The sequence below is a fragment of the Oryx dammah genome, unplaced genomic scaffold, assembly GCF_014754425.2.
Source record: "Oryx dammah isolate SB20612 unplaced genomic scaffold, SCBI_Odam_1.1 HiC_scaffold_2, whole genome shotgun sequence".
Taxonomy (NCBI): domain Eukaryota; kingdom Metazoa; phylum Chordata; class Mammalia; order Artiodactyla; family Bovidae; genus Oryx; species Oryx dammah.
Window position 1 is genome coordinate 159,154,735 of NW_024070186.1, and position 27,158 is coordinate 159,181,892.

Consider the following 27,158-nt stretch of genomic DNA (forward strand, 5'->3'; position numbering starts at 1 on the left):
CAGCCGGCGTTCGAATTCGCATCCTGGAGCAGCCAGTCGCGGGCGCCCGATGCCGAGGGGGCGTGGCTAGGGGCGGAGCCCGATGGGGTAGTGGCGCTCGCCCCCCGTAGTGGGCCAATGGGAACTCCCGGCGCGTTTGAAAACTCAGGCGGGAGGCGGGCGGGCCTGCGCCTGCGTGGGGAGGCGCGCTCTGGGCCCGCGGGCGGGTCTGGCGGCTACAGCGGCGGCGGCGGCCACGGCAGCGGCGACGGCGATGGGGAGCGGAGGCGGTGAGCGCGGGGCGCAGGGCGCGGTGGAGTGGCCTCCAGACTGAGTGGGGCCAGCTTGAGCCTTTCAGCCCCGGGTTCGGATCGTCCCGACGGCGCCTACCCGGCGCGCGGTTTAAATACCCAGCGGCCCCCGGCTCCGCGAGAAAGCGGCGCGAGGGGACCGCCACCTGTGCAGGGCCGTGAGCGCCGCCCAGGTTTCCGTGGTTATACCGTGGCTGTCCTAGGGCAAGGGAGTGAGGAAAATGGGGCAAAAGGCGAAGATTGGTCGAGCTGCGTATGCGCTGGGCTTTCGCGTTAGGTTAATTACTGATGGGAAGCCCGGGTGAGGAACGAGGGGAGAGGGCAGGAAGACGCTCTGAGCAGGGAGCTTGCCGGTGGTGGAGCAGCCACCTCCCGTGGGGACTGGAGGAAGGAGCGGATGAAGAACCGGGTGAAGCGCCAGGGATGGCTCCTTCTGCCACAAGCTCCTCTGCTTGGAAGGAGGAAAGAGTTACTGGAGTTTAAGTTGGAAGGACCCCCTGTCACGGTCTCAGAGGACCCTGAGACTGGCGGGACAGCTCTGACATCCACAGAGCTGGGACTGGCCTGCCCTCCAAGTCCACCCTTGGCTTCTCTGCAGGGCGGACCCTCTGAATTTGAACTCGAAAACCTGATTGTTCAAATCCTTATTAACATTTCATGTTTTAGTCATGTGTGCAAATAGAAGCAAAGAAATCAGCTAGAGTCCAGGCGTCTCCCTGGCTAATCATCATCAACACCGTCTGCTCTTCCTTGCTTCCTCGTTGTTATCTGGGCTCTGGGTCAGACGGTTTCCCAATGGCCAGCTTACATGAGTACTACTTACTGTGAACATTTATCGAATAATTTGAATGAATGAAGATGTCTCTTATACCACTACCACTTCTTTATTTAATCTTTGGGACTGTAACTATGGCTGGGGCAGAGGACCAGTAACTGTTAAAACATGTTCAGATGTAACTTTTCATATCAGCACAATTCATTTCCCACACATCACTTAAACCACTCTGATTTGTTTTCTTAAGTGATCCACTGTAGGTGTGCCAAGTGTTTCTGTTATCCTTCAAAGCGGAGAATAAGAAGGAGACCTCGAAACCTCACAATCTTGAATCTCCCTGAAGATGCGCTCTTTCATATCCTGAAATGGCTTTCTGTTGGAGATATCCTCGCTGTCCGAGCTGTAAGTTGTCAGATGAACACAGTGTCAGCCCTGGCATTGTTGATTTTACCGCGAAGGCTTCATGTCTCAAATGTCAGAACAAAAACTCTGGCTACCGATGAGGGTAGATGATCCACAACGGTGATGTTGGTAGTAGACATTTGAGGTTGTTCTGACGACAGGAAAGCAAAAACATAGGACACCAAGGTTTGAGTCCGCTCTTTGCAGTGTTTATTTTAACAGAGAAAGTACCTTTTCCTGGCAGTGAGATTTGAATCCCTCAAGATACGGGACAGTGTTAAGAAGAAAAAGAGTATGTTCTTGAGGATGGTGTGAAGTAGAAGTGTTAGTTGTTCAGTTGTGTTCAACTCTGTGATCCCATGGACTATAGCCCACCAGGCTCCTCTGTCCATGGGATTCTTCAGGCAAGAACACTGGAGTGGGTAGCCATTTCCTTTTCCAGGGGATCGTCCTGACCCAGGGATTGAACCTTGGCCTCCTGCATTGCAGGCAGATTCTTTACCGTCTGAGTCACCAGGGAAGCTCTTATGAGGACAAATCTCATATAATATCCAGTGCTGAAAGGGACTCTGGGCCTTATTGTGCAGATATCAGAACTGCAGCCTCACCCTGAGCCACTTAACCAAGGGCATCCAGCAAATTAGTGGGGGAACACCTACAAGAACCCATTTGTCTGACTCCCAAACCTGCCTCCATTGTGTTCATAACATCTGCAGGTGCCATTTCCAATGGCAGTGGGAGCTTTTGCACTTAAAATGCTTGCTAGTGCCCCCGTTGACCGCCCAGGTTCCAGCTGTGTTCCCACTAGCAAAACAGATTTCTGACCTACCCGTTAGCCTTAGAGTCGGTTTCCCTGGTCATTGCAAGTATATAGCATTATATCCCGTTTCTCAGCCTGGTGCTTACCCCCACTTCCAGGACCTGTCCCCACCTTTAGAACCACAGAGAAAGTTGTGTCTGATTTCTTTTCTCTGTTCAAAGCAACTGCTAGTTAGTTTGATACACAGAGCCCAGGAGGCCTTACTGGTAGGGTCAGAGGGAGACAGGAGATCCTACGTCTGTCTAACCCTGTCTTCAACAGCTCCAGAAGCGGGCCTTCCCGTAGCCCCTTGATAACCCCCCACCCCACTCCCGTTGTTCCTCAGGTACATTCCCACCTGAAGTACCTGGTGGACAACCATGCTAGCGTGTGGGCATGCGCCAGCTTCCAGGAGCTGTGGCCTTCTCCGGGGAACCTGAAGCTCTTTGAAAGGTATCTTGCACCCAAGAGCAGCCGGGCTTCCTCTCACTCCTGGCCTTCCCCGCCGTGCCAGTCTGTCTCAGGGCTGGACCTGGCCATGGTTTTCCTTCTGCTCGTAGCCCTCTGCCAACACCATATCCCCCAGGGAGTGACTGAGCGTGTAGACCTCACCCACGAGTCACATGACTTCCAGCACGGTCATGGGTCATCCGCACCCCAGCTCAGACCTGCCACTCATTAGTCACAGTGGTGCTTCCGGAAGGTCTGCTTCGGCTGTGACCCATCCCGTGTGGCTCAGATGCAGGTCACCTGCACGTGGAAACTTCTTATTTCTCTTACTTTGGTCAGGACCATGTGGTTTGAATCCTAGTGCATTACATTCCCTGGCTGATCCCACCCCCTCCGACAGACCTGGAGGAAGAGCCAGAGAGGCCAGGAGCCACACAGTGTGCCCGTGGTCACGGGCAGGCTGCCTGAGACATAGTCCACGAACCATACAGCCCACCCACTTAGAATGTACTGATCAAGTGGTTTTTAATATATTCACAGCATTGTGCAATCATCCACACTGTCTAACTTCAGGACCTTCTCATGACCCCTGGATGAAGCCGCACAACCATTCGTAGTCCGTCCCTATCTTCCCAATAGTAATCCAGACCCTAGACAACCTCGCATCTATTGTCTGTCTCCATGTATTTGCCTGTCCCGGGCATCTCCTACGAGTGGGGTCATACACTGTGTGGCCTGTTGTGACTCTTTTGCCTGAGCATGTTTTAAGGCTCATCCGTGTTGTAGTGTGTCATGGATAATAGATATTTAGTCGCATGACCAGAAAAAAGTTTCTGTTCAGAAAGTAAGTACTGTAGTTTCAGGGGCTGTGGTAGAACGTAACCTTAATAGAACAAAATCATACAGTGTTTCACGTTCCTGTTGTTCCAGGGCTGCTGAAAAAGGGAACTTTGAAGCTGCCGTGAAGCTGGGCATTGCCTACCTCTACAACGAAGGCTGTAAGTGCTGCTGGGTCTGGGGCTGGCCTCGCCCTGCTTGGTGTTGACACTTTAGAACAAGCGCTAGGGACTTTCCTGGTGGTCCAGGGTTAAGACTCCGAGCTTCTACTACAGTGGGCATAGGTTCAATCCCTGGTTGAGGAATTAAGATCCCACATGCCATACACTGCAGTCAGAAAAAAAAGAAAAATAGAACTCACATAAGCCCTTGCCCGTGTCTGGCTGTGTACCATTGTATCTTGGGAGCTGTGTCAGAGAGGTGTCCTGCTCAGGGACCCATTGATGAGCTTTGATTCTGTAGGTCGGGGGGGTCACCTCTTACTTTAATGAGCCTTTAATTTCGATTGACAATGAGTGGCTCTAAACAGGGACTCGGAATGGGAACTTCTCAGCTGAGCCAGCCCTCCTGGCTCCCTAGTGAACACCGTAGCCCACGAGTAGACCCCAGCTCCACTCCTTGGCCACAGCTCGTCTGAGGGACTTGGGGTGGTGGTCACAGCATGCCTGATGCCTGGTGTCAGTAACACAGGGAAAGAGCCAAAGCCCTCGGCGGGAGGCAAGTTCAAGCAGGCCAAAGCCAGCCTGGTACCTAGATTCCTTCAACCCCAGGGGCAGGTGCTCCTCAAAAGAGCCTGATATGACCCTCTCTCCCGACTCCTGCTGGTATGCTGGGCTCACTAAGGAACGAGCCTGCACCTGGTCCTATCCCAGCTCCCAAAACACATAAAGTCTTGAGTATGTCCGCCATTTATCTGCTTCTAAAAGACCTGGCATCTTGCTGAGAGGTCGCCCCAGTTATAGTTGGTTGACTGGACTGTTGACGTGGAGACGATGAGCCATCCACCCTCCCGTCATCTGATCATCCCATCATCCGGCATTGTGCAGAGAATTCCCACCGTTCAGCTCACCCATCCAAGTGTACAGCCCAGTCGGTGTCTTCACAGAGCTGTGCGACCAACACCACTCGTTTTGAAATGTTCTTGTCACCCCAGAAAGAAACCCCCATTAACCAGGGGCTGGGCAGCAGTTGCCCACAGGAGGGTGGGTCTGTGATGCCTCCATGGGATCGGGGGTGGGGGGCACCTTCCTGGATTTTCAGACTTCAGGCTGTGGGAGGAGCCACAGGGCACTTGGTTCACGGGACACAGGAAGAAAAGCATGGAGCCCCCATCCTGACTCTTCTGCCCTAAAACACCAGCAACCTCGCGTGGCAGCGGCATAAGGCCCTAGACTTTCCGTAAGGACTGGAGGGACTGCTGTGCCCGCCCCCAGAGACATCCTGGCTCGCTCTGTCCATTTCTGCAGTGTCGGTGTCTGACGAGGCCCGGGCGGAAGTGAACGGCCTGAGGGCCTCTCGCTACTTCAGCCTGGCCGAGCGGCTGAACGTGGGCGCTGCACCCTTCATCTGGCTCTTCATCCGCCCGCCTTGGTCGGTGTCCGGGAGCTGCTGCAAGGCTGTGGTTCACGAGAGCCTCAGGGCAGAGTGCCAGCTACAGAAAGTGAGTCCCATCCCGGGGTGCAGCTGGGGCACCCCACAGGGTCCCAGGAGCTGAGACAGCCCCGAGGGGAGATGCTGTGGACCGTGTGAAGTCAGGGACTTGAGGGCAGCGGAGGCTCCGAAACCAGTGCGAATACGGGAGCGTCTGCAAACGACCAGCAGGCGGGGAGACGGCAGAGCCAGGCTTGGGGGCCTGGGGGCAGGGCAGGGCTGTAGATGGGGTGCCCATGGAGAAGGACGGCCAGAGGCTCCGAGACGAGGTTGGGGGAAGCCTGGAGTCGAGGCCAGCTGGGGAGCAAGAGGACCTGCACAGAGGGTGTGGCGGGGATCGAGGGGGGCCCCAGGAAGTTCCCCACCGACAGTCACCCTTCCTTCTCTAGACCCACAGGGCGTCCATACTTCACTGCCTGGGGAGGGTGCTGAGTCTCTTCGAGGTGAGTCCCCTCGCCCGCCCCCTGTGCTGCTCGGCGTCGTAGCCCAGGTGGGCACCGGGCACAGCAGGTCTGCGGCTCTGTGCTGCTCGCCTCTCCGGCAGCTATAAACACCAAGGACTGGGACGCTCACGAGGGGCCGTGGGAGGAGGCCCCCAGGTCTCCCAGACTAGAGCCCTGTCTGTGCAGCCGGTGGAGCCAGAGCGTCTGATGGGCAGGACGGGCCCGCTTGCTTCCTGGCCCACTTGGGTGGCTCCCTCCACTGCACGAGCGTGCAAGGCCCCCCTGCAGCAATTCGGGGAGGGTGGTGGCCTCTGGCGACAGGCGCTCTGACCACAGCAGGGAGGGATCTGGGGTGTGAGCGAGGAGCCGGAGGCCTTGGGGATCTCCCCCACCCCCCACCTCCGTCACCATGCGGGCCCTGGCAGGAGGAGGCAGGGCAGGAGGAGGCAGGGCAGGAGGGCAGAGCTTGTGGGCTCCAGCCACGTGATTCTCATATCGCGTATCTTCAGGGAAGTTGTTTCTCCGCTGATTTAGTTAACTCATTTTATTAAAGTTGAGCACTGCGTGTGTGGTTACTTATTCTAGGATGAAGAGAAACAGAAGCAGGCCCGGAACCTGTTTGAAGAGTCTGCTAACCAGGGGTGTCTGACCAGCTCATACCTCCTCTGGGAGAGTGACAGGCGGATGGACGTGAGTGGGCCCAGGTCTGGGAGAGCGTGGGTGACGCTGGCCAGATGCGCAGTCTCAGAGCAGCCCTGGTCAAGGGTCTGCCAGCACAGGGGGTCCTCCTGGGCCCCCCGGGGCTGCTCTCAGCTCTACCCTGGGAATGACCACCACCACTCAGGGTAAGAAGGGCCAGAAGAAAGGCCCAGCTGGGCCCCCTCTGGGGGTCTTGGGGGAACACTGAAGAACCCCAGGGTTGGTTCTGCGTTCCTCCAGAGACACACCCATGTAAGGGCATCTCACATTGACAGATGCTAGACCCCGGACGGTGCCTCCACAGCTTCCGGAAGCTCAGGGACTTTGCTGCCAAAGGCTGCTGGGAAGCGCAGGTGAGCTGGGAGCCAGCTTGGTCTCAATGCCTCCTCTCTGGGATCCCAGGGCGGGGCTGCCAGGCTCCTAGGGGGGGCAGGGGCGGGGTCAGCTCTGAGGTGTGCAGGGAGGGCAGCCTGGGAACGCTTTGCCCATGGCACCGAAGACAGCCAGCCTCGTCATTTCTACATGCTGTGGACTAACCACAGCTGCTGTCAGAGTGTGGACAGCTCCTTAAAGCTGGCCTGCGGGGACAACATCTTGGCAGCGGCACCTGAGGCTCCTTAGAGCAGATTGGCATGAGGCACACTATCCTCTTTCCAGTATCTGACCCCTCACCAGGTTGTCCAGCGTTGGACCTGGACGTTGGAGGGTTGTAGTTGGCATTCAACAGACACTATCCCTGTGCAGCTGTAAGGAAGTCACTATTTCCAGACAAATCAGAGGAAGTTCCCCTTGGCCAAGCTGGTGCCTGTGACCCCAGCAAGTTGGGGCTTCAGTCACTGGCCCTTAAAAACTTGGGACCAAGTCCCCAGCAGGGATGCCCACCTGATACATCACAGGCCACTATAACGTTTGTGTCCAGAAAGGAACCAGCACGTTTACAAGAAACGTAACCATCAACAGTGTGTTTCTAAGACAAGGTCAGACTAATCAGTAAGAACAGTAAGGCCCCATAGAAGTACCCGGGGCCTCAGTATGCTCAGAATCAAGGGAGTAAATACAAGCCGTCAAAATATGGGGCAGGTTTGACCTCACTGCTCATTGGAAAGGCGCCCGTTTAGAGAACTCATGACTGATCCCACGAGCAGATCACACACACGTATTCTTTGCTTCTGAGTGGCTAGCTAGTAACTTCTGAAAATAAACCTTTTCAAGGAGAGCAGTTTGTGCCGGCCAAGATGTGATAAGATAGTCTTCAGTGTTCTCTGAGTGGGGTGGCAATCTGAGCAGGTCTTCCAGAAAGCGTCAGGGCACAGGCAGCACCTGGGGGTCGGCCGCATGAGCAGAAGGCACTCAAGGCTGCACAGCAGCAGCCCCCCAGGCGACAAAGCTTACAGGAATCCCCCTCAGAGGAAGGACAGGGCAAGAAGCCTGCACAGCGGTGGCCCCCCAGGCGACAAAGCCAACAGAAACCCCCTCAGAGGAAGGACAGGGCAAGAAGGGGCTGACCTCCCGTTCTCTACCTCTTGTCCCTTTTAAACATTCTACTGTGACTTACTAGTTACTTCCAAAAGCATAAGTAAAAGCTTGGCCCTCCTGTTCCAGCAGGCTTAGAGGGTATAAGTGGGCCAGGGTGTTGACAGACAGGAAGGCCCTGGCCCCTGCTCACCCCACGACTCTTCTGCCCACAGCTGTCTCTAGCCAAAGCCTGTGCACACGGACACCAGCTCGGATTGGAAGCAAAAGCCTCCAGTGAGATAGTCTGCCAGTTGTTCCAGGCCTCCCACGCTGTCAATAAGCAGAGGGTCTTCTCTGTCCAGAAGGGGCTCAATGACACGATGAGGTAAGGGGCCCAAACTGCCCACAGTGACGAGGTCCTGTGACAGGCCTGCTGTGTTGTCAGCCCCACCGGGATCCCCCTGTGTGTGTGTGTACATGCGTGCACATGTGTGTGTGTGTGTTTTCTAAAACCAGTAATGCCCGAGTTACCTAGGGCTTTGGGGGAAAAAAAAAGTCCCATATGAGTGTCTGTTCTCTCCAGTTTCCCTTTTTAGGCCTCAGAAAGTGTTAAACCACTTTAAACATCTTTCTAAAATGATGCCAGAAAAGCTACCTTTTCTTTCCAACCCATCCTCACGCGCATCAGCATCAGCAGGGGAAGTGGGGGCCTCCAGCCTTGGAACCCCATGACCTGCCTCTTCCCACAAGTCCATTCTCCTCTGAAGTTTGGAGATGACACACTGTTACAATCACAGAACATGTTAGAAAGCAAAGTGGAAAATGTGAATAATTTTCTAAGCTCGTGCTAGGGATTTCAAGTGTGTTTTAGATGTATGACGGGCAGGCCCTGGCTGTGCGGCCAGGTCTCCGCTCACAGCAGGGCTGCAGTGTCCCTTGCTCCCACATTCAGTGTCACCAAGCTGCTATGCCTTTTTTTTTCTTTTTTAATTAATTAATTTATCTGGCTGCACCAGGCCTTAGTTGCAGCATGCAGGATCTCTTAGTTGCAGCATGTGGGATACAGTTCCCTGACCAGGGATCGAACCCAGGCCCCCTGCACTGGGAGGTTGGGAGCTCGGAGTCTCAGCCACTGGACCACCAGAGGAGTCCCAAGCTGCTGTGCTCCTGAGTCCTGGACCTGCACTGCTGTGCCCCTCCTGCCTTGTGCCTTCCCAGTCTGCCCTTTTTTTGGCGGGTGGGGGTGGGGGGACACTTTTGATATTCCTTTTGTGTGTTGGGAGTGAGGGTTAACGTAAACTTAACCTTTTCTGCTTTTCAAGAGCTAAAGTAGTTTTATTGAAATAATAACATAATATTATTTCAGCCCCAAGTTGAGCATCTGTCTGTTTTCCTCCATGTCAGACAACAGCTGACTTCTTCCTTTTCTTTAGCTGAGTTATAATTGATTTCCAACATTAGTTTCGGGTTTAACCACTTTAAAGTGTATGGTTCGGTTGGCCAGTTTTTGTCTGATCATTGTGTTTATCTAGGGTGTCCGTGCAGGGAGCATCGTCCTCTGCTCCCAGTCGTGGCTGGTGTGACCCTCATACCGCTGGGCACTCCTCCCGGCCACCCCTCCACTCCCCCGCTCACTCTGCCCTCACCCCCCTGCGCCTTCCCTCTGCTTGAGAAACACGCTCCTGTCTGGCTGCACAGAGCCCCTCACCATCATGGCCCATCTCTCTGGCTTCCTTTCTCCTGTCTCCTCTCCTTTGTCCACCCCGTCCGGGCATCTTTGCCGCTGCGTGCAGCGTCCCCTGTGACGTCAGTGTCCCGGCTTGGCCTTGGCACCATCGAGGAGGAGGAACCCTGTGTCTGCTAGCTCTGCAGCCCGAGCCCTCCGTCGTGGTTGCCTGGTGGCTGAGAGCTCGAGTGCCCGGGCTCAGTGCATGCTGCTTGGGCTGCATTCCTGGCTCTTTGCTCAACTGCAGGGGGTTGTGACAAATGACCCCACAGTGAGAGTTCTTCAGAGAGGAGACAGGTTTCCAGGATAGTAACCTTTGGCCTGTGACCAGTCCCCAGTCTCCAGAGCAGACCCGCTCTGCTCACTTATAAGTGATGGTCCAGGCTCATCCAATGCCAAGGGGCCCCAGGGTAGGGGTGGGCAGGGTCCACACGTGTGTGCCCACCTGCCTCCCAGGAACCAAGTCAGGAGCAGTGGGGCCCCCAGCCCCTCGGATGGCTGCTGGCATAAGCCCATGACGCCTGAAGTGACCGCTTACCCTCCGGATGGATGGCTGGGCGGGACTGGGAGACGGGACCCGTGGAGGTTCGGGGAGTGGGAGATAGGACCCCGTGAGGCTCCGGGAGCGGGAGACGGGACCCTGTGAGGCTCGGGGGGCAGGAGACGGGACCCCGTGAGGCTCGGGGCCCCCAGAGGCTCTGCCTGGTGTTCAGGCGCAGCGCTTTTCCTATAGATATATCCTCATCGACTGGCTGGTGGAGGTCGCTACCATGAAGGACTTTTCGAGCCTGTGTCTCCACCTGACCGTGGAGTGTGTGGACCGATACCTGCGGAGGCGGCTGGTGCCCCGGTACCGGCTGCAGCTGCTGGGCATTGCCTGCATGGTCATCTGCACCCGGTGAGAAACCCCCAGCCGGCCCTGCCCAGGTCACAGGCAGGCTTCTCAGTGGGACAAACAGGCCCCCGGCACCCCACCTCATAATAACGGGGTTCTAATTTCAGGGGTGCCCAGAGCGGGTGGTCCTCCCCACACAGGGGCGACAGGGCTGACCCTCCATGCTCCGGCAGCTGCTGCTCATCCCATGTGGCGGCCTCGCTTGAGCAGGAACCCTGTTCCCCTGGCCCGAGGGCAACACGGAGATGAGGGAGGCCACAGTCGGCTGCCCTTCTGAGTCAGGCTGTCAGCTCTGTGTCCAGAGACCCACGTCCAGCCAGGTTCACCCCCTCTCCTAACCGTGGACAGGATGTGCGCTCCTCAGAGGTGGCAGTTCTGGCTCTTCCTGTAGGCCATCTTAAGTTTCACGGAAGTCCACCTTCCTAAAACCAGCACCTCTCCGCCCAGTTTTGCCTGTGGACACAGCGTGGGTGGCACGTCCCACCATACATGTTGCATTTTTTTGTGTTTTAAACCAGCTTTCTCCTACATGGTCTGCCATCGCCTGGGCAGTGTTTGTAAGGCTTAGGGGGTGAGAGGCAGGCTTGCTGCACACAGTGGCATCAACTACGGAGGACTGGTCAATCTTTGGCACAGTGACCCAGAGGCATGTGTCACTGGGGTGTAGTGTATCTGCTTCATGAGCTCATGCAGGCGCCTGAGGCACTGACTTGCTCTCTGCCACTTACCATGGCCCCTGAGGCCAGCAGGTCCACGCCTGCGGCGAGCTCCGTCCTGTGGCCCTGATGGGAACTGGGCGCTGTGCTTTCCTGGTGGCCAGGGAAGCAGGGTGTCCACAGGCCGAGGGAGTGGGGCTCAGGCCCGGTGAGCACAGGCCACACGTGGTCTGGCACCTCTCACATGTGCCTCGGAACCCGGAGCTCTGGGTCTTGTCACCAGAGAGGGCTGACAGATGACGGGTCCCCAGCTTCCCCAGGTCTAAACGGCATGATTACATCCTTGCCATCAGAGACCGGGAAACCAGCCGTGAGATGATCGCTTTAAAAGATTTTTAGGGGCTGAGACAACCCTCCTTCCACTCTGAGAGCAGCCCCTGCTGCTGCCTGAGCATAGGCTCACGTCCCCTCCCTCAACGTCACACACTGCCCCCCCGTGCCTGCAGTCCCCACTGCCCTGCCCTCTCTCAGCCAAGCCACTGCGGGAGCTACAGAGCGAGCCTGGCGCAGGGAGGGGCCCTCAGGCCGCTGGCCCAGCGTGTCCCCTGCTAGCTGGCGCTGGGAGAGGGGAGAGAGCAGGGACTGCTCGAGTCCCTCGGCCCAACCCTGGGCCGGCTCCACACCTGCAGACAGCCTCTGGTTCTGCTGGCTCGCCTGCCTTCTGGGTTAAAGCTGTTCATGCTCACTCCGGAGCAGCTGGCACAGGGCAGGGCAAACCCTCATGCGTCGGGAGGTTAAGAGAATTGGCTGCTTACACCCTTCGTGGATGGATTGTGCAGAAACACCTGCGTGCCCAGCAGCCTAGCCGCTCCCCTGCCGCAGGCCTGTGGCACTCGCACCCCTGCCCCTCAGCCTCTCCGACAGGCTGTGACCTTTCCAGTTAACCTCACCTGCCGGGGGCAGCCAGGTCAACTCGCTGGACTCCCCACCCCATCACTGAAGCCTAAAGCCCACTGAGGGGCGCGAGCTCAGATCCCTTGTTGACACTCCAGGTTCATCAGCAAAGAGATCCTGACAATCCGGGAGGCCGTGTGGCTCACAGACAACACGTACAAGTATGAGGACCTGGTGAGGATGATGGGCGAGATCATCTCGGCCCTGGACGGGAAGATCCGGGTAAGTGGCCGCTCACCTTTCCCTCCTGAATCAAAGCCGAGTTGCGCCAGGGGGTGGGAGGAACAGAGGGCACGTGTGTGGGTCTGGCTTCTCTGCTCAGGGAAGCCCTGGCAGTGTGTCTGCGTTCTAGCCTCCCCGCAAGCGGGCAGAGGGTCCTCTGCATGCTGAGACCCCACGTCCACCGCCCTGTCCCCCCAGGTCCCCACCGTGGTCGATTACAAGGATGTCCTGCTGACGCTGGTCCCCATGGCACCAAGAACCCAGCACCTGTGCGGCTTCCTCTGTGAGCTCTCCCTGCTGCACACCAGCCTGGCCGCCTACGCCCCAGCCCACCTGGCTGCAGCTGCCCTGCTGCTGGCGAGGCTGACGCACGGGCAGAGTAAGCGGCCGGTCCTTCCCACCTGCCTCTCAGAGCCGGGCTGAGCCGGTGGGCGAGGGTCTCTGGGAGTCAGGAGCTGGTGCTCGGGTCTCGGGGAGGGAGGAAGACAAAGCGGCGTGCTCCTCTCCCCTGAGGAGGAGGCAGCAGGATGGACTAAGAGCCCTGGTCTGGGGGTGGCTTGGTATTACCCCACGGGGCGCAGTGGGCATGCGTGCCCTGGGCACAGGGCCTTTTCAGCACTGAGCCCTAGGAAGCTCCATCCCAGAACCACCGGGGCTGTGGGCATCAAGGCAGCCCCACAGCCCCCACTTCCCTCACCAGCGCAGCCCTGGACTACCCAGTTGTGGGACCTCACCGGCTTCTCCTGTGAAGACCTCATCCCCTGTGTCTTAAGTCTTCATCAGAAGTGGTAAGTGTGTAAGGAAGCAAGCCCCACACACAGGGTACGTCCTCCACACCATGGGTCCAGAGGGGGTTCACGTCACAGGAGGGCTGTTGGGCCGTGAGCTGCGGGTCTCAGGGTTGGCATTTAGAAATTCCAGGGCCATGTTACTTAGCACACACGTTTTTAACATTTGCTGTGTGGGCAGCAGCTCCTCCCCACCCAAACCTAACTCACAGACAGTAGAGCATAAGAAAAAACGGCCTCTCCACAACGGCGGTAACTCACTGCAGGAGGCTGGCGTTGGCAGACTGCAGCCCAAGGCCCAGGCCAGCCGCGCCTGCCTCAGGCCCTCGGCCCTTCGCCTCTCCTCTCACCCCAGCTGGCAGCCTCGCCCCTCCCACTCGGTCCCACCTGCACTGCGTGCGCTGAAGCCCCCAGGGCCCCCTCCTTTCTCAGGCCTTGCTGCCTCAGCGTCCCCTTCCCCCACCCAAGGGGCTGGATGATTCTGCCTCCCTGCTACCTTCCCCTGGTTTTTTTGTTTTTTCAATCCAGATAAACTGGAAATAATTATTTACAAATGAAGCTTTTTTTTAAGTGTGCAATTCGACAGGCTTTTGGTATAGAGTTGTGCAGCCATCACCACCATCAATCAGAGAACATCTTCTCCCTCGAGAATCCTGCCCTGCCTCCCTAATACGTCCAGGTGTCCCCTCCCCACCAGCCCCCACCGCGCAACACTCCTCTCCTTCCTGTTCTGGATGCTTCATCACGGGCTCACACACCGTGAGGCCTGTAGGTGGGAGGCCGCTCACACCTACACAGTGTCTCCACTGTGCAGGTAGCCCCTGGGCGGAGAGACCCCGTCTTATTTCTCCATCTGTGCACTGATGTACATTTGGGAGTTTTCTGTCTCCCCACTGCTGTGGACGACTGTGTCCAGGTCTCCGCTTGGACCTCTGCCCACCTTTCTCTCGGGGACAAACCTAGGAGTGGGCGCCAGGTCATAGGTGCCTCTCAGGTTAACCATCGGACTGCTGGGTGTCTGCACAGTGGTGCTGAGCCCGCTCGGAGGACGTCCGGTCCTCTCCCGTCTGAGCGGGGGCTGCAGGTTGAGCCGCCTGGGGGCGGTGCCAGCACTCCCCGCCCTTTGCGGTCCCTCACGTATCCCTCTATCGGTAGCTTCCACGATGACGCCCCCAAGGACTACAGGCAGGTGTCTCTCACTGCCGTCAAGCAGCGATTCGAGGACAAGCGCTACGAGGAGATCAGCCTGGAAGAGGTACTGAGGGGTGCCAGTGGCGGGCCCGCCCGCCTGGGGCCTCGCCTGCCCTCTGACCCTGGCTGCCCTGCAGGTGCTGAGCTACGGCCAGCTGTGTGCTGCCCTGGGAGTGAAACAGGAGAGCCTGGAACCTGTGCCCTTCCTCAGTGCGGGCGATATTCACGCCTTCCTCAGCTCGCCCTCCGGGAGGAGGACCAAGCGGTGAGTGAGCCCGCAGGTCCAGCTGGGTTCCCGTGTGACCCCTGCAGCCCTCGGGGATCCCCCGGAAACGGCAGCTGGGCCGGCGGTCTGCAGCCCTGCCTCCTCTGCGTGGCTCCAGCCCAGCTCCCTGTGGGCTTGGTGGTCCTGAGCACAGGTGGAGCCCCCCCGGGGCCACACTGGCCCTCCACATGTCACCCCAGCGCTCCAGCCGTACCCTGATGAGAGGCTGGGGCACTCGGTCCCCGTCACCCCCTACGTGTCCCCTTCAACCCGTCTCTTCCATCTCAGTGTCCTGGCTGTGGTGCCTGGAATAAGCTCCCCCCACACCCGCAAAGAACTCCTGTTCATCCTACAAAGTCCAGATGAGTAGGGACCTCACTGTGCTGCCGGCCCAACCTCTGCGAATCAGCTGTGCGCCTCCGAGGGCACTTCCTGGGTGCTCACAGCACACGGAGCAGGGCGGGGCGTGCCAGGGACCAGGCTGGGCCCCCTGACACTGCAGCCTGTGACTGCATTCCCACCTGCCCCCACCACAGGAAGCGGGAGAACAGCCTCCAGGAGGACAGGGGCAGCTTCGTCACCACACCCACCGCCGAGCTGTCCAGCCAGGAGGAGACGCTGCTGGGCAGCTTCCTGGACTGGAGCCTGGACTACTGCTCGGGCTACGAGGGCGACCAGGAGAGCGAGGGCGAGAAGGAGGGTGACGGTGAGTCCCGGGCCGCGGTGGGCGGCGGGCGGGGCTGGCCGGGGCTGCAGGGGCTCGTGTCCAAGGAGCCCTGGAAAGCAGAGCACCCGGCACTGCAGCCCACAGGGAGGACAGGCTGTGGCCCGGCCAGACCTGTGCTGCCGGGAGGACCACACGGGGCAGGAACAGAACAGACCCACCTGCGTTCACAACAAGATCTTTCTAGAACATCCTGTGCCATGTGCCCCTTGCTCCCCTGCTGGGTTCTGTGCCTGGCTCCATCCCCATGTTTGGTCAGCCATCTGCAGACAGGGGGAAGGGAACTGGAGGGCCCAGTTCAAGGCCATGTCTATGGATTTTCCAATTGCGTATTTCTGTGTCCACTCAGGATTAAGTATTAGATGGCCACGATTTGTTGTCCCTTCTTCCTGTTCCCCATGTCACACGGGTGTCGCCTCAAGCTTGGAAGACACACCTCGCCCTCGACTTCTTAAGCAAAGGGAAGGGGACTGACCGGCGAGGTTGAGGAGCTATGGCTGAGACGGGACTCCGGGCTGCCCTGGGTCCTGGCTGGACCGGGGCTCACCCTGACGTCTCCCCATCTCCCACAGTGACGGCTCCCAGCGGCGTCCTCGACGTCACTGTGGTCTACCTGAGTCCAGAGGAGCACTGCTGCCAGGAGTCCAGTGACGAGGAGGCCTGCCCGGAGGAGGCATGGGGGGCCCAGGACACACAGGTGCTGGCGCCGGGCCACCAGGCACTGCGGACCGCAGGGCCGGAGCCCCCCCTGTGCAGCAGGTGGGGACTGGGCAAGGACGTCACAACATCGGGGTACTCCTCTGTCAGCAGCGCGAGTCCCACAGACTCTGGGTGCGCCTTGGGGGGGCCCCCCCGGTCTACCTCAGAGCTGCCCACGGGCAGCAGCTTGAACACACAGCCCTGCCACCACCACGCCCGGAAGTCGTGTTTACAGTGTCGACCCCCCAGCCCCCCGGAGAGCTGTGCTCCCCAACAGCAGGTAAAGAGGAAGAACCTGTCCGCCCACAGTGAGGAGGAGGAGGAAGACATGAACTTGGGCTTCTTGAAGCTGTGAGTGTGTTGGAGCGTGAGCCGCAGTGGACGTCTGCTGAGGGGGTGCTGCTGCTGTGCTAGTGCGGGGCGGGGGACAAGATGGATCCCTGCAGATCCCCTCTGGCCTCGCACGGGGACCCTAGAGGAGATCCGGGGGCAGGGACTCTTTCTCCTGGGGAGCCCATCACAAGCCGTCAGAATCTCTAAAGCACAGCGAAAACTCAGCTCCTCCTCTTTGGGAGGTTTAGCCTCAAAGCAGTCACGCCATGCCATGTCAGTCCTGTGTCTCTGTCCCCTCCCGTGTCTTGTCTTGCTTCCTCTGGGAAACTCAGCCCGCGTCCTGGGCAAACATCCCCTCCGCTGCCAGCACCCCAGGAACTGAGCTTTCACAGCTGAGAACACGTGTGGCCCGAGTGTCCAGACACAGCTCCCCGTCCCCCCATCTGTTTGGTCTGGGGTCCCGGGAGAGCTGACAGCCCTGAGCATGTTGCCACCCCTGCGCCCACACTGCCCTGCCTTGGGCATGCGTTCCTTTCCTCACGGGCTGGTGCCTCCTGCAATGGAGGAGCTCTGCCCCGAGCACCGTGGTGGACTGCGCCTGAACACCGGGCTTGAGGGCCTTGATTCTTGGCCACAGGCTCGCTCCCTCCCATATTCTCAGGTCCTTTTAAAAATCTGTCCCTTCTCCTGCAATGGTCCATCTGTGTCCCCACTAGATGGTATCTGCATGACCCTCTCACTGCACTGAATTTCTGGGCCATTTCTTTCCCTGTCTTTATTTCCATCCTTCATCCCTCCAGGAAAAAAACAAAAGAAAAATTAAAAATAGAAGGTATTACATTTTTAAAAATTCTCAACATTATTTAGGCTCAACTAAACAATTTGATTCAAACTCCTTGGTGCTCTCCTGACACTGTATGCAAAACCAGTTTTCCCAGAAAGGTTAGCCAGGAAAAAATTAAATGTCATTTGTAACATCTGAGGTGACCAAGACACGGAACAACATGAACCAGAGGCCCGGCTTGCTGGGTGAGGGTGAACTTGTGAGTCCCTGTGAATCATGACCTTGGCTGCACTCCCCGCTGGGCTGTGCCCAACACTCAGCTGCCGTCGCTTTTGTATCCTCTTGAAACGCCAGAAAGAACCACTTAGCCAGGAGTGTCCCCCAAATGCTCTTGAACCAAAACTACAGGGACCAGGAGACGCTGGCCCGGAGAGGCTTTTCTGGGCTCTTGACTCCCTGTGGGAACTATCTTTTTTGCTGCTGTAGGCGAATTCTGACCACCCTGGGTAGGCAGTGGTTGAGTAAGGGAATCCCAGCATCGGGACTGCATACCTCCCTGTCGACTGTGTGCCCCTAGGCATGTGTGAGCCTCAGTTTCCTCATCTGTACGATGGGGTGACAGTACCTACCTCACAGGGGTGTTGTGAGGATTAAATGTGATGAAGATAATAATAGCTGAGTGATGTGCATGTCTGAACTGCCTTGTCCCCTTGGCCCCTTATCAAAACCCCAAAATTCTCTGCTTTCTCCTGGCCGGCCTGCATACACAGGAGAGTGCTCTGGTGGGGAGCTAATACTGCCTGACTTGGGGCTGGGGTCTCCCTGTGTCTGCTCCCCTCCCCTCCTTTCTCTCTGACAATCTCATTTCAGGCTCCCCATACTGGGCAAGAAAACAGGCTGCTGCTGATGGACTGTCCCACCCTAACAGCAGTCCCAGGGATGCCTGGGTCCTGCTCAACCCTTTCCCCTTTTGTCCCAGCACCCTCAGCTCCCCTCCTTTGCGTCTGTTCTCTGCTGTGGCACCTTCCTATTAGCAACAGTGAAATGGACACCCCTCTATCTTTAAACAAACCCCCTCCCAGGTCTGTCCTCCATCCTGTTCTCCCCTGAGATTTCTTGGCCCCTGTGGGGTTGGCACTCATCCTTTTTTCTTGTTAGATGCAATTACAATGGACCCTGCTGCCAGCATCACTCCTCTCAGCCAGCATTTGTCCCCACCGCCCCCACCCCCACGTGTCTCCCGAGAATACTCCCTCCTGGGACAGGCTCCTGTGACACCAGGCTCTGCTGTCCCTCCACTGCTCTGGCCTCCAGCTCCCCCTCAGCTGGTTCCATCCATCCGGGCACGCCTGCTCAGCCCCACTGGTCCTTGTGCCTATCTCTGGCGCCTGGGCCTCCTACCCCTCTGCCGAGGTACCCACTCCTGGATGTCATCACCGTGTCCACAAGTGCACACTCCTGCCTGTCCCTGCTCCCGACACACGTCATCCTCACCTCCAGCCACAGCAGTAAATATCTATGGGTCCCTCCGCGTGCCCGGCCCTGTGCTAGGTGCCCCGGGGTCAGCAAGGTCCCAGGGCCCTGCTTTAGAGCGCCCTCGATGCAAAGACGAAGCCGACCTTAAGGAACCAAATGGGCCTCCATCTACCCCGTTATCCAAACCAGAACTACGCGTCCTCCGAAGTCCCCCAGCTCGTTCCGCTGCCCCCGGGCGGGGATCGGGGCGGGTCACTGCTCGGCCCTCCGGCCAAGGGGCGGGGCTAGAGGCGGGGTTGTCATCGGGGAAGGCGGGCCCTGATGCTGGGCCCGGGATTGGGCAGCCAGGCCGGAATGGGCGGTCTTCTAGCCCGGAAGGGGCGGGGTCTCTTGGCGGCGGCAGTTCGTGAAGACTTAGACCGCTTGGATGCTGCCTGCGGAGTGCTCGCGCAGGTGGGTCCCGCGCCGCTGAAGGGGCGGGGGCGGGGGCCGGCGGGGCCCGAGGACGGCAGGGCGCTGAAACCTCCGGTGCTTCCCTCCCAGGCTGGTGGCCGAGCTGCGGGACGCCCTGGACTCCTGCGCCGAGCGACAACGGCAGCTGGAGCAGAGCCTGCGAGTCTCCCGGCGGCTGCTGCGGGTCTGGTACGCGACCCCGGGACCACCCGGCTAGGCAGCCCTCGGGCCGTCAGAACCCTGCTTGGAGCCCCGGGCCGGGAGGCTAGGCTCAGCGCTCACTGCCGAGTTGCGGGCTGCCAGTGCCCCCCGCTTTTCCTGAGGCCCCGAGAACGGGGCGCCCACTCCTAGGCCAAGCTGTTACGGGGATTTGTAGGGCTCTGGCCTTGCCACGGCTGCCCTGTGTCCTTGCAGGGAACCAGCCGAGACCCCGGCTCCGGAGCCAACCCCAGGGCCAGAAATTAATGAAGAGGCCCCATCTTCAGGTAAACCTCAGCCCCCCACCTTCTGCAGGTGCCATCCCCTGCCTGTCTTCTGGCTGGCAGTGATCAGGGGCCTCTACCTGACTCTCGGCTTTCACAGCATGCCCACCCAGCCCCCAGGACCTCAAGGAGCTGGAGCTTCTGACCCAGGCACTGGAGAAGGCAGTACGAGTGAGAAAAGGCCTCTCTAAGGCTGGAGAAGGAGTCAAGGCCCCCAGCCTGAAGTCTGGGTCTGCTTCCACTGCAACCAAAGCTTCTGCCCCACCCAGCACCTCACGCTGCACTGGCAGCCGTGCACCTGAGACAAAACTCCCCAGGGGTGTCCACCACCCCTGGGTGCCCGCAAAGGACCTCCCTGGGCGCAGGCTTCTGTTGGTGGGAGATGGCGCCCATATGGGGCAGGGGGCCGGAGCCAACAAGACTGAAGCAGGCCTCAGGGACCAGCAGATTGTCCCCCAGGCTGCTTCTCAGATTCCAGAAGCTTTTACGCTCAAGGATAAGGGGTGAGTTCCCCAGCAGACATTCCCTAGAGGAGCTACTGTCTGCCTGATCAGATCCTGGGCAGCTGTAGGAGGCTAGACTTGGGATGACAGGGAGGGCCCAGCACTGAGTGGGTGTGGGCCTGGGGAGCCCCGGGATGTCACTCCATGAGTCCCCAGCCCGGAAGTTGGTAGGTGGAACTGTTTGCGGTGACGGTGCCATGTTTGATGTGCTGGGGCTTGTCCTTCTCTCCTCCCTGGCTGTTCCTGTTCCCCATACGGGGGCTCCAGATGCGCTGGAGATGGCCTGGGCTCTGCTCTCCTCTCTGCCAGGCGGACCCCAGCTGGGCTGGCTCCCGTGGTCATTCTGGAAGCCCTGTCTGAGGGCCGGGAGAGCCTCACCCCTCACTGGGCTCTGAGTGGGGAGCGGGGCCTGCAGCCCCCAGAGTGGGACAGAGCTGTCCTGAGCGCCAGCTTCCCAACAGGGCCTTACTGCGGCTGCCAGAGGCCTTCAGGAAGGCGGCTTCCCGGAATGCTCGGTGAGGCTGGTGGGAGCTCGGTGGGGGTGCGGGACCCCGGGAGGGGAGGGGGAGCCAGGGGAGTAGTGGGGGGGGGGCGCGGGGTGGGAGAGCAGGGAGGCAGAGGATTGGCCTGCAGGCCCTTTTGCTTCCTTTCCTGGGCGGTGACACTCTCACATCAGGAGAGTCCGCCGCCCTAGGACTGCTCTCGCGGATCCAGCTCAACCTCTCCACTGTGAGACCTTGAGCAGGGCGCCAGGTGTCCCCAGGTCCCAGGTTGTGGAAGTGTCGTAGGGGTTAAGCCAGGTGGTGCTTTCAGGTGTACCCGCTGTGCCAGGTATGGACCCAGCGCCCAGAGCTCTGGTTCCCAGTCAGTGCTGGCTTCTCTCCCCTTTCCCTTGGAATTCTCTCCTGGTATTTCCCCGAGTGGGTCAGCTCTGTCCCCTTTCCATGGGCAGTGTCCCCTCAGTTCCCTGGGCCCCTCCCTTTGGCCTCGCCTACTTCCCAGGGCCCCAGCCAGCCGGCTGGCATCATTACATGTTACTCTCTGGTTTGCGGGCTGCCCATGTGTGCGTCCAGCCTGTGGGCCCAGCTCAGCTCGATGCAGACCGGGGATTCTGTGGATGCTGCTACTGCTGCTGCTGCCGCTGCTGCCGCCACTGCCAAAACCCAGTTCCTCCAGAAAATGCAGACAGCCGTATCCTTGCTGGGGTGGGATCATTGCAGAGGTTCTGGCTCTGAACCTGGTTTAGAGTGTAAGGAGGAGCTACTCCAGGAAGGGCCAGAGCCAGGCTGGGACCCAGCCCTGGGGGAGAGCGAAGGGGCCTGGCCATGGGGGCGTTTCCCTGACCCACATGCAGGCAGGCCTGCCCGGCTCAATGCTCACCGCGGCAGAGGTGGGGCGCCTACAGAAGGCCTGCTCAATGCTGAGGCTTCGAATGAGGGAGGAGCTCACAGCAGGTTAGTGGTCCCGAGTTGGGTCTCTGGCGGGACGGGGAGGGCTTCAGGACCCTCATGGACCTGGCCTGTGACCCCCCGGCTCTCGTGTAGACCCCAAGGACTGGACGCAGGAGTACCGCAGCCTGCTCACCCTGGAGGGGCTGCAGGCCCTGGCGGGGCAGTGTCTGCACAGGCTGCAGGAGTTGCGTTCAGGTGAGGCCCGCCCCCCACCCCCACCCCTAGGCGAACTGTGTGCGTGTGTGCCTGCTAAGTTGGGACCTTATGGACTGACTCTAGCCCGCCAGGCTCCTCTGTCCATGGGATTCTCCAGGCAGGAATACTGGCGTGGGTTGGCATTTCCTTCTCCAGGGGTCTTCCCAACCCAGAGATCTTAACAAAGTCTCCAGTGTCTCCTACACTGCAGGAAGGTTCTTTACCTCTGAACCACCGGGAAAACCTGGTCAGTGTCAAAGTCCTCTAGCAACAGGGAGGTGTGGGGACTTGAACCCCAGGGGAGTGTAGGCAGGCAGGCAGGCCCTTCCCATGTCCACTTCGGGATCCTGAGTGTTCAGTAGTTAAGCTGTGGAGCTGGCCAGTGCAGCACCCCCGCTCCACCCCCCCTGCCCACACACAGACCCCACCAGTCTAAGTAGCTTGCGCATTTATCCACTTAATGGGAAAGTTTCTTGTGAGAATCAGAGATCCTGGCACACTCTTGGTGTTGCAAGAGAGAGTTCGTGGACAGCAGGGCTTCACCCAGGAGGCAAGGGGGGACTTTGCACCCCTAGTGGAAGCCTGGGAAAAACAGCCCTGGCTGCTGTCCATGGAGTGGTGTCCCCTGTCCTTGCAGCGGTGGTGGAACAGCCGCAAGGGCTGTGGCCTGAGGGGCCCCCCAGGGCCACCTCGCCCTGTGGAGGAGGCGCAGACCCAGTGTGGAGCCCCCAGCTGCTTCTCTACTCCAGCACCCAGGAGCTGCAGACCCTGGCAGCCCTCAGGCTGCGGGTGGCCATGCTGGACCAGCAGGTCCATCTGGAAAAGGTACTTCCAGACTCGGGGGCGTGGGTCACTGCGTGTGCAGGAGCCGTGGGCCATGGGGAGAACTCCAGGCTGATCCTCTTGGTTCAGCCCCCAAGATCCACCAGGGAAGGAAGGGGGGGAGGGCACGTGTGAATGTGCTAGAACTTTGGGAGGTGGAGTGGGGACTGGAGTGTGGTGCCTCGACTCCTGCCCTAGATTGGGTCCCCCCAAGTGCGCCAGGCCCCCCTGAGCCCTTGGCCCTCACCAACCCCCAGGTCCTGATGGCTGAACTGCTTCCCCTGCTGAGAGAGCAGGAGCCCCTGGGGCGCCCCTGGCTGGCGCTGTGCCGGGCTGTGCACTGCCTGCTCTGCGAGGAGGGCCAGCGCTTCCTCACCGTCCTGCAAGATGAGCCTGCCGACCAACTGAGCCCTCCCTGAGGCCAGGCCCACCCCAGGCCCCTAGCCCACAACAAGGCAGGCTGGCTCTGCCCCCAGCCCAACCGTTGGCGAGAACCCCTACCTTCCTAGTAATTAAACAAATCAGCATCAAGGGCATTTTCACTGGTGCGGTGAGTGGGGGACCCAGAGGGTCCTGTGCCCCTTTGGGAAGCCAGGTTTCCACCTGGCGGGGACTGCCCCCGGCTCTTTCTGGGGAACTTAGGGCCTTCCTCACATTTGCTGAACCTGCTGGTCAGGGTTTGGCTTTGCTTTGCCTTCCACAGGCTTGGGAGAACAGAGGCTGTGGGGACTTTGCTTAGCTACCTGTTTCCTCTTGCTGTACACTTATAAGCCACTTGTGTGACATTAAAACTGCTTTAAAAAGAATGTATTTTTAAATCATATGAAGGTGGGACTTGATGCATGTTTGTTTTTGTCTTTGTGTTTTTTACTCACCAAGCACATACCAAGTATATTTACCAAGAACGGGCATACCCATTTTGTACTGAAGGGAGGGGGCCGGGCCCCTTGAGGTGGGCTGCCCCGGGGCCTCACTGCTTGCTCTAGCTCTTGCACACATGAAACCTCTCCCCACAAGTGCGTGGATGCGTCCTGGGCTCACCCAAAGAGCAGAGAGCCAGTGACCGCGCGGCGGCCACCGTCTGCCCACAGCCGTCTCTTCCTGGCGCCCATGTCCACCCCCGGCCCCTGTGCTGTCGCTCTGGCTGCTGTGGGGCCCCCAGACTGAGTCCCCTTCAGGGAACAGGCCCGTCACCGTTCCCTGCTGAAGGAACCACCGTTCCTTCCACTGCCACGCAGGAAAGTGTAGAGGTCCAGGTCTCCGCCTCTGGGTTTCCATCGGGACTTGTTTGCTGCTGTGGGCCTTCCGGCATGATCCTTGAAGATTGGGTGTCGTCCCCGGCGCCTTTCTGGGCGGTGATTATCACCGCTGGGGTGAAGATGAGTAAGTAGGATGGTGTTACAGGCTTCACAGCCCTGGGCCCTGAGGAGGGCTGCCAGGCGGTGGCGTCCCTGTCGTGAGCCTTTAGTGGGCACCTCTAAGCACGAGCCTCAGGGCTGGGCAGTGGCCCCCTGTGTGCACAGTGATGGGCGACAATAGTAACACCGCTTCTGCCTCAGGAGGCCAGCAACTCCTGGAGAAGGCCAGGTCTCCTGCGAGCCTGCTGAAGCACTCCAGGTGTTGGGGGTGAACTGGGTGATGCGGAAGCAGCCTCGGGGTGGCCCCACCCTGCAGGAGACTGTTTGTAAAGGGCCCCACAGTTCAACAGGCCAGAAACCTTGGACATGGAGTCCCAGGCCTTTGGGGCTACTGGGGACCAGGTGACAGACCAAAGTAGGAAGGGAAAAATCAAGAGGCCCTCACTGCTCTGAGGGGCCTCTGGGGAGTGAAGCTCGAGGAGAAGGAGCAAGAGAGAGAGGGGCCTGGGGCACACCTGCCCCCAGAGCTTACTCCCAGGTGCTGGGACCGGGAGGAATCCTGTCTCCAGGGCGAGCTCCACCACCACCCGGTTCCGGCTGCTCTAGAATCGTTTTCATAGCAGCTGGTCTCCACCGCAGTTATCTCATCCACTGCTTCACTTGTTTACTGTGCACCCTACCTATTGGCAGGAGGGCGCTACCCGTCCGTCTCTGGCGGAGCTCAGATGATTATTGACTCAGTGACAAGGGGAACGTCCCAACATAAGGCGCCCCACCCAGAGCCAGAAAGACAGACCCGCTCCGGGTCAGCGGCCGCCCGCCCCATTCCACACCCCGCCTGGCCCCGGCTGCCCTGCTGGCGTCACCGCCTCGCCGGCCAATCCGCTCCGAGGTGGCGGGGCGAATGGGGCTGGAGGGAGCACCCACACCCACCCGGAGCGCAGCCCCCGCGTCGCAGGCATGAGCGCAGCCGAGCCCCCGCCCGCGGCCGAGGCCCTCGAGCCCCCCCCGGGCTCTCCGCGCGCTGCTCTTGGCCACCGGCGGCGCGGGGGGCTCCTGGCCGCGCTGCGTCCTGCCGTTCGGAGCCGTGGCTCTGCTAGCCGGCGCCGCCGCCACGGCCATCACCTTCTCGCTGCGCGGACCCCGCCTGGACCTGGCCCAAGGGTCGGCGCTGGCGGCGCTCGGCGCGGGCCTCGGGCTCCTGGCCGCAGCCTTCCTGTGCTGGCGCGCGCGGCGGCGGCGGCAGAGGGTCGGGCGCGGGGGGCGGCAGGAGCCGGGGGCGCCCTGAGCCCGCGCGCCAAGCCCCCTCCCCTGTGAGGTCACGGCCAGCCGGCGCCTCCTCCTTGCCGTCCTCGCCTGGGCCCGGCTGACGCAGTGCCGCGCGCGTCGCGGAAGCCTTCTCGCAAGACGCCTCCCCAAAGCGTTCCGTTGTGACCGCTCAGGAGGCCCGAACTCTGGGGGCTTCGAGCCACTTCCCTCCCCTACCCCGACTCGGCTCTGCCCCTCTCGCACCCGCCTCCGCCTAGCGCTGCTTTTCAGCGTCTCGCTTGGCGCGCAGAGCGGGCCTGGCTGAGCGCGGGGCTGGCGGCGGTCGGCGCGGCCCGCGAGGCGCAAGGCGGCGGCAGGCTGGGGATTCGGCGTGGCTACCCACCTCCGGGCGAGGCACAGTGTGCTGTGTCCCCCTCCCCTAGCTGTCTTTCTTCCCTGCTGGTGTGGAAGCCCCTCGGGGCAAAACAGGCGCTCAATAAATGTTTGCGCTATAAATGAACAAGTGGTGGCTTGCAAGCTTCTGGCCGGAGAGTAGGTAGTGAGCTAAGCCGGGAATATTTGATCAGCTGGCCTTTTAAGGGAAAACCCCAGCCCCCTGAGGCCTGCTGGGACCCTTGATGGGTACCCAAAGCCCACAGCTAGCAGCTGTCCCTCTGGGTGAGGGCAGGGGTGGGAGGGCTGCAGCAGGTTTTGGGGCTGCAGGTGGGGGCAGGGCCAGCAGAGAGGTGCAAAGCGTGAGAGGCCCCAGTCCAGGGCTGGGACAGATGGCTGAGTCCACAAGGAGCACTGATGCTGGCCGGGGGGCTGTTGGAAAGGCCCTCCCTAGCTCTCCTCACGCCATCTGCCAGGGCCGTCCCAGGGCCAGAAGAGAATGAATACCTCCTGGGAAGAGCCTGGGCTGCCTGAAGCCTCCTCTCTGGGGGGATAATGCTGCAGTGACCCTCTGGGTGGAGGCCCTTCCTGCTGACCCCATGAACACTCCTCAGGTCGAGCCCTGGGGACCTCCAGCCACAACAGAGGCCACCAGCTGTTCTGCCCACCCTCCCCCACCTCACCAGGAGGCTGTGCGGCACACAAAGCCTGCAGGGCTGGGCGAGGGGAGCTGCTCCTCACTTTCCTCCTTCCAGGCAGGAGTCCTGAAGTTCAGACAGCCAGGTTTTCCCTGGAGGCTTGTCTCAGGCCCGCGGGAACCACTGTCCTTGGCCTAGGCCTTTCTCCCCACCGTGGCCAGCTCCGGGCTTGTAACAGTCCCAGTAGGATCTATCCCCAACCCCAACTCCCACCAGGGCCCCCCCATCCCAGATGGGTTTGAGGTGATGATTGAAGAATCTTGAAGAGAATGGTTGGGAAGGCGCTCCTTCTGCATCGACCCATCCTAGAGCAGAACCATGCACCCTGCCAGCTCTCTTGTTTGTGCCTGGTTGTTTGTTGTAAGGGGCATGTTCTCTTTATTAGGAAGTTGAGGGACAGACCCCAGTACCAGTCCCATCGCTCCCCACCCCTGCATTTGAGCTGCTCAGGCCTGGTAAAGGGCCCCACCAGAGAGTGTCAGTCACTGCAGGTGGCCCAGCCCCCTGTCTTCCTGCTGCTCCTTCTCCAAAGTGTGTCCTTCAGTATCCGCCTCTGTACACAGGATTCTGCTTCTCTCCATCCTCTTCTGTCCTTGCAGTGTCTCTGGTCCAGCTGAGGGCGGCAGCCCCGCCTCAAAGACACACTCCCGTGGTGTCTCCACTGACAGCTGGGCTGGCCCGGGGTCAGCCTCCCACGTGGAACTTCAGGCCTCAGAGATGCTCCCAGGTGGATGTATTCTGGTATTCCTGCCCCGTCCACGTGGGGCTGCCCCTTCCTGGGATGCTTTGCCCCGACTCAGGTCTGTTGAGCTCCTATGCGGCTCAGGAAATCCCAAGAGCAAAGGGGGAATAATAGCCATCTGGCTGATGAGGAAATTGAGGCTTGGGCAGGTTGAGGACTCAAAACCACACAACTAGAAACTAGAGCAGCGTGGATTTGAAATCAGACCTGGCCCCAATCCTGAATTCTTTCTGCTGGAGCAGACTGCTGCCTCAGGGACACCTCCACAACCACCAGCCTAGCCTGGCTCCCTTCGCCCGG

General features: G+C 59.7%; 2 protein-coding genes across 2 annotated transcripts; both read left to right on the forward strand.

The window, feature by feature from the left end:
- Nucleotides 1-205: 205 nt before the first annotated feature.
- CCNF (cyclin F) lies at nucleotides 206-18,718 on the forward strand. The gene is made up of 17 exons (XM_040254427.1): nucleotides 206-269; nucleotides 1,313-1,467; nucleotides 2,613-2,719; nucleotides 3,647-3,714; nucleotides 5,020-5,213; nucleotides 5,593-5,646; nucleotides 6,232-6,336; nucleotides 6,621-6,698; nucleotides 8,034-8,185; nucleotides 10,260-10,424; nucleotides 12,130-12,253; nucleotides 12,452-12,632; nucleotides 12,954-13,041; nucleotides 14,197-14,296; nucleotides 14,370-14,497; nucleotides 15,034-15,203; nucleotides 15,794-18,718. Exons 1-17 carry the CDS (start codon nucleotides 254-256, stop codon nucleotides 16,273-16,275), a joined length of 2,367 nt encoding a protein of 788 aa, XP_040110361.1. The 5' UTR covers nucleotides 206-253; the 3' UTR covers nucleotides 16,276-18,718.
- A 154-nt stretch (nucleotides 18,719-18,872) lies between these two features.
- Nucleotides 18,873-23,260, forward strand: TEDC2 (tubulin epsilon and delta complex 2). The gene is made up of 10 exons (XM_040254440.1): nucleotides 18,873-18,966; nucleotides 19,057-19,155; nucleotides 19,381-19,451; nucleotides 19,549-19,951; nucleotides 20,413-20,466; nucleotides 21,025-21,142; nucleotides 21,306-21,405; nucleotides 21,496-21,597; nucleotides 22,235-22,422; nucleotides 22,677-23,260. The coding sequence occupies exons 1-10, from the start codon at nucleotides 18,941-18,943 to the stop codon at nucleotides 22,836-22,838; spliced, it is 1,323 nt and encodes a 440-aa protein (XP_040110374.1). The 5' UTR covers nucleotides 18,873-18,940; the 3' UTR covers nucleotides 22,839-23,260.
- Nucleotides 23,261-27,158: the final 3,898 nt, after the last annotated feature.